This window comes from Tupaia chinensis, unplaced genomic scaffold (assembly GCF_000334495.1).
Source record: "Tupaia chinensis unplaced genomic scaffold, TupChi_1.0 Scaffold000458_2, whole genome shotgun sequence".
Classification (NCBI taxonomy): domain Eukaryota; kingdom Metazoa; phylum Chordata; class Mammalia; order Scandentia; family Tupaiidae; genus Tupaia; species Tupaia belangeri.
The window spans coordinates 1141352-1155588 of record NW_006159967.1 but is presented as its reverse complement, the minus strand read 5'-3'; the positions used below and the strand labels follow the sequence as shown (position 1 = coordinate 1155588).

Genomic DNA, 14237 nt, shown 5'->3' with positions numbered 1-14237 from the left:
ACAGTGTGGTTGATGTGCTGGATTCCCACATGGTCAACCGCAGTTCAAGTCCCAGACCTGGTGATGCTTTCTCACTTTCCCCTCAATAGATGGATGGATGTATAGGTAGACAGATACATGGATTAGATAGACAGAGATAGATAATAAATAATTCTAGAAAAAAATTGAATTCATTGAAAAAATACCCTATTATGGTACCAGCAGTTAACGTAATGGCTATGTCGCTGAACTCCCTGTAGTCAACCGCAGTTCAAGTCCTGGACCTGGTGGCTTAAACTCACACCGGGCCCTTGTGCATGCGTGCCCAAGATCCCAAGAGGAGAATGGAAGAGAAGAGATTGTAGCGGGGCCATCCCCCTGGGGGATGATTTCTTGCTTTCTGACTCTCTGTCTCTTTGACAAGCACATGTGCCCTATAGCAAAAACCTCTCAAAAAAATTTAAAAATTTAAAAAATAAACAAACACCCCCTATTATCATCACCATTTATTAAAAAACAAATCCAACAATCAAAAAAACCCCTTCACATATAAACATTCAGATAAGCAGTAATACACCCAGATAACTCCATTCCATTACTCCTTATACGAACATATTCTTCTATGACTGAAGGAATTTACTCTAAAACTCAAATTTAACTAGTTAAGAAGGGGGAAGGAGGTATTTTGTCTCCAAGGCACAGTATATTACCCATAATTTCAGGACTTCATATTTTATACCAATAAAGAACACAATTTATTTTTATGAAAAATTGGAATATAAGAACATATTTCCACAGGTCAAATTTATCCCAAAGAATTAAGTATTTTTTTAAATGAATGGATATTAATTTTTATAATAACTTATTTGACAGTAGAGCTGCATATCACAATCCTGAGATATGACTAGAAAATACTGTCATAGGGGCCAGCAAATGGCATAATGGCTATGTCACTGGACTCCCATGAAGTCAATAGTGGTTTGAGTCCTAGACCTAGTGGCTTAAACTCACACCAGGAGTGTGTGCATGTATGCCCAAGATCCTGAAAGGAGAACGGAGGAGAAGGGATTGCGGCGAGGCCATCCATCCTGTGGGGTGATTTCTCGCTTTCTGTCTCTTTGTCTCTCTCTTTCTGGTGAGTGCATGTGCCCTACAGCAAAGACTTCTTCAAAAAAGAAAAAAAAAAAAAAAGAAAATACTGTCATGAAATTAACAAAATGAAGCAACAGAGTTTAATTTTAAAAAGGGGAGAGCACTAAGCTGATGTTAAAGTTGGTAGTCAGTAAAACATAGAAATAACTATCAAAGTTATTGAAGAAATATGAATTTTGGCTTGGAAAAAAACAATAGGTATTACACTGTAAAATATTCAGGTAGAAAACGCTATTTCATCCATTTCACCCTATTTTTGTTACAAGTTATATTTTACTCAAATTAATGACACTTAACTAATGGCTATACATAGATATACAACATTCATTCAACCTTCAAGGTGAAAAAGAAAAAAGGATTCTCAAAAGCAAGGAAATAGTCCTTTTAAACCAAAGGCTTTATATATTCCCTGATTTTAAGTACTAAGTTGTCAGGAAAGTCACGACATATTTTCCTATGTAAAAATGTGTCACGCATGACTTTCCTGACAGCCTGATAAATTCTAAACAAATGTATCCTTTTTTCAATTCACACAGATGCAAGATATCTGAACACCAAAATACACTCTACAGACATCTGAACATGAAAATGACTAAACAAGATTTCTATACTTTTCCCTCTTAGTGTCATGACTATCTAAGCTTCAGTAACCCAGAGATTTTCAATATTTTAACATTGTCTCCCTCTACTGTATGAAAAAGGAGAGGATTCAAATATTTCATCAATTATTTCCCTTATAATTTTAGAAATGCCTGTTTTCCATAAAATAGTTCAAACGTTAGTAGTCTAAGTTATATGTGTATAAATTTGTCAGATGTATATGTAGATTCTAGAATTAAGACAAGAGAAAAAAATCATCCTTTAGTTCACTAAAATAATAGCCTTTAGAACATGGGTCCCCAGGCTGTAGATTGGTGCTGATCTGTGGCCTGTTGGGGCCAGGCCATAGACTAGTCAGTCTGCGCAGTAGGGTGGGGGTAGGTGGTGGGCAAGTAAGAGAGGCTTCATCTGTGTTTGCAGTCGCTCCCCACTGCTCACACTGCCACCTGGGTTCTGCCTCCTGTCAGATCAGCAGTGGTATATTCCTCATAGGAGTGCAAATTCTATTGTTTTAATTATTTCATTGTATACTTCAATGTGCAGTGGAGGAAATAGGGTACACAGTTGATATGGTATACTTGGGTCACCCCTGTACGAACTTTCTCCCACCCCTAGATCCATGGAGAGAATGTCCTAGACAAGACTTGTCCCTGGTGCTGGGAAGGGTGGGGACTTCTGCTACAGAATCCGTACTTAAGACTCTAAAATCTTCAACCCTTAACTTAGAAAAACCGAAGCAAAGAAGCACTAGCTTTGGGTTGCAGTCACAAATAAAAAGTATGTCTCCTGGGCCAGGCTGAACAATGTAGTAATTATGTAAACTGGGGGAAGTTGTTTGAAGTCCATGAACCTTAGTTTTTTTCCACCTATAAAGTTACTGTAAGAATAAAAATACTCCACCAATTTCATAGAGCTAACATAAACATCCAATTTATTAGTTCAGTTAGTTATCTTCTTTTACTGTTAGAGGCCACATTTACTCACTAGACAGAGAAAACACCTATAGTGGGGAGTGGGCATAGTTATACTGCAATCTTTTTTCCATCTCTCCATCCTATCAGGATTTGAGCACACACACCCATACATATCCCTGCGTGCTTTTCAAGTCACTGAGGCCGGGATTCAAACCACAGTCAACCATGTGGGCTCCAGATCCCTTAATCACTAGGCTACAAGACCAGCCCTCAACACACAATTAAGACTCACTCACTGAAAAACTATTATTGAACACACACTATATGCAAGGCAGGTAGCAATGGTTGCCAAATTTGGCAAATAAAAAGCAGCACAGAACACATATATACATACTGAAAGGTTACTCACTGTTTATCTGAAACACAAATTTAACTGGGCATCCTGAACTTTATCTGGCAATCCTAACTGGGGCACAATAAAGATACATAAGATATGCTTTTTATCCTCAAAAGATGTACATAATAACAAGGGAAATAAAATGTGTATACAAATGAACTACTACAGAAAGAAGAAAAGTGGTTTTATATATCATTTGAAGAGAGGTGAAAAAGACAAACAGAACACAGTAAGGTGGAACTGAGGAAATTAAAACAAGTACCCACACAGATTTGAAGGAGAATAAAGAGTAAGAGACAACTGTTTATACCCTCAACTCTAACCACACAGATTTGTACATTCACTACACACACTTATTCTTCCATATGGGCTGGCTAAGTAATACAAATTCTTATGACATTTATTATCTACTCACACAAATCAATTTACATTTAAACTATTTCAACTGGACATGAAGTCTCTTGGTAGAAATCTACACAGAAATACCAAATTCATTATTTTCTGTCCTGTCTACTTCTCCAGTATACCTAAAGTTTTGTGCTTTAATACTAAAAAATCTCATATTAAATAAATTCTATACTATGTGGAAAGGGCCAGTGACAGACTAAAATCCTGTCGAGGTTTCACCCTTTCTCACTTTCCAAGCAGCTGTTTCCTATTATCTTCCTCATAATTAAACAGGTTTGTTCTTGGCCATCTTCAAATAAATAAATAAATAGGCAGATCTTTTTTAACTAGATGCAAAATAACTACTTTGCACTCCTTGCTCTAACCCTCTGCAGCTGTCTTTTTTCTGCAGGCTCAGGCTCAGTTACTGTTCATGACACACAATGACCCTGATCTGATCCCAGAATAAGGAAGTTCATATGTTTTTAAGAACTTAATAGTTAATGACGTTTGGGGCAGCAGGTGGGTCTCCCACAGGGCTGACCAGGTTTGAGTCTCAGACCTTGTAGCATAAAACTCACACTGGGCGCTTGTATGTGTGTGTGCCCAAGATTCCAGGAAGAGAATGAAGGAGAGGAATTACGCTGTGGCCATCCCCTCTGGGAGAGTGATTTCTCACTTTCCCTCTCACTGTCTCTGTCTCTTTCTCTCTCTCTCCAGCAAGGGCATACACTTGAAGGCAAAAACCTCTACGAAAAAAAAAAAGTTAAGATGGGACCTGTGTATAAAAAAGGTATAGTAATAGAAAAAGTCTACTTATTTAACTCTCACTAACTCATCTATCATATCCCTTCATGTAAACCTACAGTTGAAAGGACTTCAGAGTTTATTTAGTCTATATCCCTCTTTTTATAGATGCTAAAATTTTAGCTCTATAATCATTTTTTGACTAGACTAAATTTATCAGGTAAGCAAAGTGCCAGAATCACATTTTTAGATTTTTAGTTCACTATTTTTCCCATTAAATTTATTATTGGCTCATCAGAAAAGATATGACACATTTTTGTATAGAAAAATATGTCATTACTTTTCCAACAAGCCAATAATACCTCCATCGTTTGAGTGATTTATGATACTCTTTATTGTTATACTGTTCATTTTTACTCCTTTTAACTTATTTTTTTTTACTAATTATTTATTTATTAATTTGTTATTTTATTTGAATTTGGTAAGAGAGAGACAGAGGGAAAGGGAAAGTGGGAAAGCAAGCCACCAGGTCTGGGACTTGAACTGCGGTCTGGCCACATCAGAGTCCAGCACTTTAACCACCACACCACCTACTGGCCCTTTTTTTTTTTTTTTTTTTTTAAGAGAAAGACTTTTTGCTTTAGGGTGCATGTGCTCACCAGAGAGACCAAGAGAGACAAAAAGCGAGAATTGTCCCCTGGGGGATGGAGGGCCAAGCCACAATTTCTTCTCCATTCTCCTGAGATCTTAGGCACACACACACAAGTGCACAGCATGAATTTTAAGCCACCAGGTCTCGGTCTTGTACCATGGTCAATTACATGGGAGCCCAGCAACGAAACCATTACACCATCTGCTGGTCCCTATTTTTATTCCTTTGTTAAAAATTATAAAATTATTCCATTATTCCCTCATAATAAAGTAATTAAAAATTTCAGATTAACTGGAGGAAAAAAAAGATAGACTTAGCTCTATATTACTGAATAGTCAGAAGAGTCATGATACCTTTTTGCATAGGAAAATACATCATGGCTTTTCTGACAACCCAATAGTTTTTTTTTCCAATAAAGTGCATGCACTCCCCAGGGAGACAGATAGACAGAGAGAGAGAGAGAGAGAGAGAAAATAAGAAAGTACCCCCATGAGGCCAGGAGGAGGTGTAGTGATTAAGGGTGCTAGACTCCCACATGGCTGACCATGGTTTGAATTCCAGAACCAGTTTGCCTTCTCACTTTCTCTCTCTGTCCCTCTCTGGTCAAATTTAAAAAGAAAGAAAGAAAGTACCCCCAGAAGGGATGGCCATGCCACAATCTCAACTCCTTTATTTTCCTCTCAGGATTCCAGGCACATACATATGGGCCTGGAGTCTTTTTCAAGCCACTGATCTGGGACCTGCACTATGCAGTTGGCCTTTGTGAGATCGAGCCACCCTAACCTCCATAGCACCTGCTAGCCCTATAATAGTTTGTATTTTTAATAAGTGAAGTACAAAAGTATTTGTACATCAAAAGAGATCAAACTGGTAAGTTTGAGAGAGGAGACATTGTCAGCATTCAGTCTTAGAAGCTGATTATTACATCTCTCTTTAAAATTCTTCACTGGGGATCAGCAGATGACATAATGGTTACATCACTGGACTCCCACATTGTCAGTCATGGTTCAAGTCCCACACCCAGAGGTTTAAACTCATGCTGGGCCATGTGTGCATGCATGTCCAAAATCCCGAGGAGAATGGAGAAGGTATTGCAGCATGGGCAGTTCCCCTGGGGGGTGATGTCAGACCTTCTGTCTGTAGGTGCATGTGCCCTATAACAAAACTCTCTCTTTAAAAAAAAAAAATTCTTTACTGAAAAATATTATATTTATTTTTAGTATTAGTATATACAAATATCACATAAGCCAAGCAGATTTCTTTTCTGTCTACTATACTAGAATCTTGGTGGAAAAACCCCCGATACCCAAAAATAACTTTTATTTACCTGTCCCTTTAATTTTTAAAAATATTTTATTATCACTATTTATTAATTTGCTATAGATCACATGTGCTCACCAGGGACGGACAGACACAGTGAGAAAACAAGCCACCAGATCTAGGATGCAGCCAAGTGGGAGTCAGCACCTTAACCACCATGCCAGTTGGGGCTGTCCCTTTCTTTTTTTTCTTTATTTTTTGGAGAGGTTTTTGCTATAGGGTGCAAGCGCTCGCCAGACAGAGAGAGACAGAGACAGAAACCAAAGAATGACCCCTGAGGGGGGATGGCCATGCCGCAATCCCTTCTCCTCCATTCTCCTCTCGGGATCTTGGGCACGCACGTACATGCGCCCGGCGTGAGTTTTAAGCCACCAGGTCTAAGATGCGAACCGTGGTCGACTACGTGGGAGTCCAGCGACATAGCCATTACTGCTAGTTCCCAGGGGCTGTCCCTTTTAATTGAGACATATATCTGAAAAGATCTACAAGCTCATAATCATGCAATAAGTTCACACACTTCTGTATTCTGAAAATATTACCAGTGTCAATCTCTTCAATCGTCTTACCTTTGTTGAAAGCACTTTAAATATGCTCTGTTCTGGTATTATAGGATAAAGAAGTCTCAATTTCAAATTGTAATCCTCTCCAGAAGGAAGTTTGACCAAAGCAGACAACTAAGGAAACAAAATTAGCAACACATTACACATTTTGTAAATTTATAAAATGAACAGTAAAATACTTAAATTGAGTAATTCTAGAACTTCAACAGTGTTACAGATTATTTTAAACATTTTATGTGGAGTATTAGATCGACTATCCTGCAACGCCTTCCCCTTCACTCTTCTCTCAAGATTTTGTGACATACATGTACACGTGCCTGGAGTGTTTTTCAAGCTGCTGGGTCTGAGACTTGAACCATATTGTCAGCAATGTGGGATCCAGTCTCCTTAATCATCATGCCACCTGGTTGGCCCCTCATATGATATCCTTCACATGAATTCTCATATACGTAATACCAGAAAAATGTTTCATAATACATAACACTCATTTAATCACATACTTAACATCTAAATCTCAAGAAAATATACAAGAATAAAATGATATAGTATGTAACAAAAAGAAATATTAATTTTTTTTTGGGGGGGAGAGATTTTCACTGTAGGGCGCGTGTGCTCGCCAGACAGAGAGAGACATTAGAGACAGAAAGCGAGAAATCACCCCCCAGGGGGGATGGTCACACTGCAATCCCTTCTCCCCTATTCTCCTCTCGGGATCCTGGGCACGCACGCACACGCGCCCAGCGTGAGTTTTAAGCCACCGGGTCCGGGACGCGAACCGCGGTCGACTACGTGGGAGTCCAGTGACACAGCCATCATGCCAACTGCTGGTTCCCAATATATTTTTAAAAAAACAGTCTTACTACTAGCTCTCTACTAAATGCTAAGAAACCAAGTTATTAAGATTAATACTGAAGGGGCCAGCAGGTGCTGTGGTGGTTTATGTGCTGGACTCCCACATAGCTAAGCGTGGTTCGAGTCCTGCACCTAGAAACTTGAAAATCATACCAGGTGTGTGTCCAAAATCCAAAAAGAATGGAGAAGGGATTGAGGACATCCCAGCATCCCTGAAAAGTGGTTTTTCACTCCCCCCCCCCCCCACACACACACATAGGCAAGCACACTCACTCTATGGCAAAAATCTTTATACTTGGGTCAGCAGATGGCATGGTGGTTAAAGTGCTGGACTCCCACATGGCCAACCCTGGTTAGAGTCTTGGACCCAACAGATTGACCAAAAAAAGAAAAAGAAAAAGAAAAAATCACTCTGGACCCATATGCATGCATGCCAAAAATCCTGAGGAGAATGGAGGAGAAAGGGACTGCAGTGTAGCCATCTCCCCTGGTGAGTGATTTCTCACTTTCCCTCTCACTGTTTCTCTCTGGTAAGCACAAATGCACTATGGCAAAAACCTAACAAAAAAAAAAAGAAAGAAAGAAAAAGGAAGAGGAGAAAAAATAATACTTATTTAATACAGTTAGTAAATGTTAACATATATATAAGTCACATAATAGCTAACACAAAAAGTAACTTTCTTCTACTTTTTTCTAGCATACTACACAAGAGTAACCAAACTATGTATCTTACTGTCAAACTAAGTTTTGCTCTGAATTCCAAATCTAAGAAAAACATGCAAGTCTAGCTGTAACCTATAAATGTTCTTTAAATCTTAAAATAATTCAAACTTGGGACCAGCAGTTAGCGTAATGGCTATGTCGCTGGATTTCCACATAATCGACCATAGTTCAAGTCCCGGACCCGGCGGCTTAAACACACGCCGCGCATGTGTGCATGTGTGCCCAAGATCCCGAGAGGAGAATAGAGGAGAAGGGATTGCGGCATGGCCATTATCCCTGGGGGGGTGATTTCTCGCTTTCTGTCTCTCTGTCTCTGTCTGTCTGGCGAGCACACGTGCCTTATAGCAAAAACCTCTCCAAAAATAAATAAATAAATAAAATAATTCAAACTTAAAAGCAATGCCTCAGATTTTATTCAGCATTTTCCACACTGTCTGAGGAAGAAATGAAACATATGAGATAAAACTGCTACAGATTTTCCTCAATATACCAACTTTGCAAATAACAATATTTAGCCTCAATAAAAAAAAAAGTGGTTCGACTAATGACCTCTTTTTCTGAAAATTCCACATTTACATCATTCTTCTGAACGTTCTTGATCATAAGTGTAATGATTACTTGGGATTCTGTTTGATACCAGTCATACCTATTTAAAAAAAAGAAAAAAAAAAGAAACTTAGCACTTCTTAATTTCTTAAAGATGTCAAAATAAAAACTAGTCTGATAAACAAGAGCTCCACCTTGAGGAACAAAATAGCAATGCTGCTGTTGATTCATAGGAACAATTTTATGTAAGTATTTTCCTATAACCTGTTCTAATAGATTAAAGCAGTAAGAAAGATGATATACCATACCTTTCTAGTAGACTTAAATACTTACATGATTTTCTGAGTTCTGACTTATATCCCTAACACAGTTGTACTTTAACTGGTTTTAAAAATGAAATTAATTTATTTAAAAAGTTTAATTTGTGAGTGTGAGCTATATGGCACCCTGGAGAGAGGATCATTGGGGAGATCCACCCCCAGCCTCAGCCAGCCTGAACCATGGGCACATTCACACGCATGTATACTCAGGAAGGTCTCCAGACATGAACCAGAAACCTTCCCATGTAATCTGCCTCACAGAGCACAGCATTTTACTGCTGTGCCATCATCCAGGCCCCCCAAATTTCTTTTCCCTTCTTATGCCAAAGAACACACACATGAGATTTTGAGAAAGTCCAATCAACAGGGCCTTGTCATGCTATGATTCCTTGTTCCCAGATGATTTTCTGAGTTCTGACTTATATCCCTAACACAGTTGTACTTTAACTGGTTTTAAAAATGAAATTAATTTATTTAAAAAGTTTAATTTGTGAGTGTGAGCTATATGGCACCCTGGAGAGAGGATCATTGGGGAGATCCACCCCCAGCCTCAGCCAGCCTGAACCATGGGCACATTCACACGCATGTATACTCAGGAAGGTCTCCAGACATGAACCAGAAACCTTCCCATGTAATCTGCCTCACAGAGCACAGCATTTTACTGCTGTGCCATCATCCAGGCCCCCCAAATTTCTTTTCCCTTCTTATGCCAAAGAACACACACATGAGATTTTGAGAAAGTCCAATCAACAGGGCCTTGTCATGCTATGATTCCTTGTTCCCAGTCCTCTAGCTCCTTAGGATCCTAGACACCCATGGTTTGGCAGCTGACCCAGAGATCCAAACCCAAGGTTAGTATGTGACTTCCAGTCTCCATAGGGCACCCACATTTCTGCTATGCCACAGCAACTGAGCCTCAAGATAAAATTTATTCTAAGTAGCTAAAAATTACACAGAATAGTTTTACATTCTCATTTCAATCTAATATAAAGCAAATACTTTTATTCCTGTTTTACAGATGAGAAAACCTAAGACCAGAAATCAGCCAGTCTAACAACTGAGGTGCAGTAGACCAGGTCAGCCTAAGTCACCATTCCAAGGTCCCTTAACTGATGCTGGAAGCAAACAGCCTTGAGTACAAGGAACAGAAGCAAATGAATTATTAAAATAATCTGACACATTGTGCCAAGCACAACATACACAGTATCTTCCTTCAACCTCAAGGTACATGTACCTTTTGCACTGAAAGCTCTATAAATATAAGAATGCTAATTTTCAAATAAGACTAGATTATAAGCTCCCTGAAGGCAGAGCTATTTATCTATCCTGCCACTATTACATTCCCAGAGCCAAGAACAGTGCTTTTTTTTTTTTTAAAGATTTAACTAACTCTTTCTCTCTCTCGCGCACTCTCTCTCTCTCTCTTTCTTTGTTTCCTTTGTTTGTTTCTTTCTTTAATTTGACCAGAGAGGGACAGAATGGGGGGAGGGAGGGGATTAAGAAAGCAAGCTGCCAGGTCCAGGACTCGAACCATGGTCGGCCATGTGGGAACCCAGCGACCTTAACCACCACGCCACCTGGCCCCACAGAGTGCCTTCTATACAACATTATTTATTAAACTGAATGTTGAATTATTTTATATTCTGAACATCACAATTATCGTTAGACATTTATGTGCCCTACCCTTGCTGCCACCATTGGGCAAGTCAAAGTTCCCATCTATTAGAAATTTGGACTTTCTCAGGACCAGCAGTTGCCTAACGGCTATGTCACTGGACTCCCATATAGTCAACTGCGGTTTGAGTCCAGACATCAGGTTTACTGGAAGACATGCTCTCCTTAACATATGGGAAGGTGACAAAATATGGAATTAGGTGAAGTAACTTTAAAGATAAGAAGTTATTTGAATTTTACTTAAGTATAAATCAATAAATAAACCTTAAAATAGGGCCAGCCCATGGCCTGCTGGTTAAGGAAGCCAGATTCTATATGGCTGACCCTGAAGTTCGAATCCAGACCCTGCAGTTTGAAAAACATGCTAGGCATGTGTACCTGTGTACTTAAAATCCTGAGGGGATGGACACGTGAGGGAGAAGGGATTGTAGCATGACCACGCCCCACTGGCAGTACTTTCCCCTCCCTCTTTCTGCAGTAACTGCGTGTGTCCTCTGGCAAATTATAAAAACAAACTTTTCATAAGGTTATTTATAAAACAAAACTATGAAATACTTAAAATCACAGCGTTGGGGCCAGCAGGTGGCATGGTGGTAAGGATGCTGGATTCCCACATGGCTGACTATGGTTCGAGTCCTGGACCTGGTGGCTTGCTTTTTCACTTTCTTTCTCACTCATTCTCTCATTCTATCCCTCTCTGGTCAAATTAAAATAAGTAAATAATTCTTAAAAAAAAAAAAAAAAAAACAAGTAGAACTAGATAAATGATTCTTAAAGAAAAATATCACAGGGTAAGTGCTTCTTACTATTAAACTACTGAGTTTTCCTCCATCTTAAGCATATTTATCACACAGTTTTATAAAAAGAAACACTTACTTGATTTTTGACTGGTGAGTCTGCTGGGATGCAGAATGATTCTGGCAAGTGCAAAGAAAGATTTCTATATATTAGTTTTAGATTAGCAACTGTATATTAAAATGTGTACCTTACTAAATTTACACAGAGCTATAGCTTATCTTGAGATGTAATAACCAAATGAGAACTTTCTTCAAAAAGAAAGCAGTGGATTCCCACATGGCCGACCACAGTTTGAGTCCCGGACCTGGCGGCTTGCTTTCTCACTCTCTCTCTCTCACTCTGTCTCTCTCCGGTCAAACTGAAATAAACAAGTAAATAAATAAATAAATAAAGTTAAATAAAATAACTCTTTAAAAAAAAAAAGAAAGCAATTTCTATACTTGTTAAATGATACTAGTCTCCTCCCCAAAATCACAATGTTTTATCATTTTCATAATTTTATTGGTTTCAATTTCAAAATGTTTTTCTTCTAAAATAAAAGCATAAATAACAGAACATTTCCTGAAGGTATGACTAGACCAGTTGCTTATATAAGTTCTAGTAACTAAGTTCTAAGATCCAGTAAATCCCTACACTGAAAATAACATAAACATTTTAAAAGCTATGTTTTAGGAAATACGAGTTCACAATTGCCAATGACATCAAACACTGTTCTTAAAATCTATAAAAGAACATTTCCGTGATAGCTCCTAAGAATGTGTTACTCCACTGACTGCTAACAAACATTGCCTATCATGAAACAAAGTGATTCTTATCCAATCTGTACTTCCCTAGACTTTATGTGCACCAGAGAAAAGTAAGTAAATCTAAAGAACTTGTCCTGAGTCATAGGTGGCTTCTGAGTTCTCCCTAAATGTGAAGCGAATGAGGTTTAGAACAAAGAAATAAGTAAAGCTGATGTTAACTCAGAATTACCAGTTCTAGTGTTAAAGACTGAGAAAACCTGAATCTAGAACACATCAAGTAAAGATACTGACTAGAATAGACTATTCCAGTTCATGCAGGTACCAAGGTAACAGCAGACTGAACTGGGGCCGGCAGGTGGCATGGGGTGGTTAAGGCGCTGGACTCCCACATGGCTGACCATGGTTCAAGTCCTGGACCTGGTGGCTTGTTTTCTCCCTTTCTCTTTCTCTATCTCTGCTGAGCATGCATGTCCTACAGCAAATTTTAAAAATAAACAAGCAAACAGTTCTTTTTTTTTTTTTTAAGAGAGAGAGATTTTTGCTATAGGGTATGTTACAGAAGAGACAGAGACAGACAAAAAGAAAATGAGAAATCCCCTGGGGGAATGACTGCACCACAACCCCTCGTCATCTTGAGATTTGGGGTACATGCACACATATGCCTGGCCTGAGTTTCAAACCGGTAGGTTTGGAATTTGAACCATTGTCGGCCATGTGGGAGTTCAGTGCTCCAACTACTATATTATCTGTTGGCCCCAACAAATAATTCCTAAAAGAAAAAAAAAAAGAGTCTGAACCACAGCTGTCATAAAGTATACTAAGGCTCCAGAACTGTTCAAGTTACTGGATAAAGTTTTTTACTCTGTCATCTAAAAATGCCTTTCTGTTTTCAGGCCTATTCCCATTTTCACATACAAAACTACTTGCATGTGAAGAAGAGGCCAACTTCTAAATATCTTCTCCAATCCAATCCCTACCCACTATCCCTGAAATATGGACAACACAGAGTTGTATGAGAATTGCTAAGCAAGGCTCACTTTAGGAGATGGTCAAAACTGCAATCACTACAAATGCCCATATGCTGCCTGAAGATCACAGCAATCTGCCCAAAACAGATTAGCTCTGTTAGTCCCAGTTTGTACATGAAAAAAAAAAAAAAAATCTTAGGAAGTTAAGTGACTTTCAATGTCACAATGTAATTCTGGAAAACACAGATGTAAGTCTTCTCCGCAAGATTAAAAGAGTCAAAAAGGTTAACTAACTGCCAGTCAACAGTCAGAACTACATAATACCCCAACTCCTTGTTCTTTTACTTCTTGACTAAGTATGTTGACAGTCACTGCTAAAAAAGCATTAGCCATAATTTAACTGTATTACACAGATATACAAACCTAAGTTGATTAAAAATAAAAATCCTTTTTCCTCAACTCCATCAGTTTTTAATACTTGAAAAGACTTGAAGATCATGTCCAAAACCTCAAACACTAAATCAGAGATAAACATTTCCAATTTTACTTAACCTCTTTATCTTAGCCTATCATAAATAGCCCTACAAGTGATTCCATATATTAAGCCTAATTAAACATGACTGACTTTTTAGTAAAAAAATAATTCTGATCATTCTAAAATATAGCACATCAACTTCAACTACACATTAAATTTATTAAAAAGGCCCAATAATTCATGAAAATAGCCCATGTGTGTAAACGTCTATATTTACTTCACTAAAATATTATTTTACTTTAGTTACTAAAGGACATAGTATTTAAATGGAGATAGGTTGGGGTCGGCAAGTGGCATGGTGGTTAAAGGCGCTGGATTCCCACATGGCCAACCGTGGTTCAAGTCCTGGACCTGGCGACTTGCTTTC

General features: G+C 38.5%; 1 protein-coding gene across 1 annotated transcript in view; it reads right to left on the bottom strand.

The window, feature by feature from the left end:
* SUGT1 (SGT1 assembly cochaperone of MIS12 kinetochore complex) overlaps positions 1–14237 on the bottom strand; it is a 54751-nt gene that overhangs the window by 24183 nt on the left and 16331 nt on the right. Inside the window, exons 8-10 of the mRNA XM_006155505.3 lie at positions 11700–11740; positions 8833–8929; positions 6715–6822 (exon numbers count right to left, since the gene is read on the bottom strand). Of these exons, the coding sequence (XP_006155567.1) occupies positions 6715–6822; positions 8833–8929; positions 11700–11740 (246 nt within the window). The remainder of the gene's footprint in view (positions 1–6714; positions 6823–8832; positions 8930–11699; positions 11741–14237) is intronic.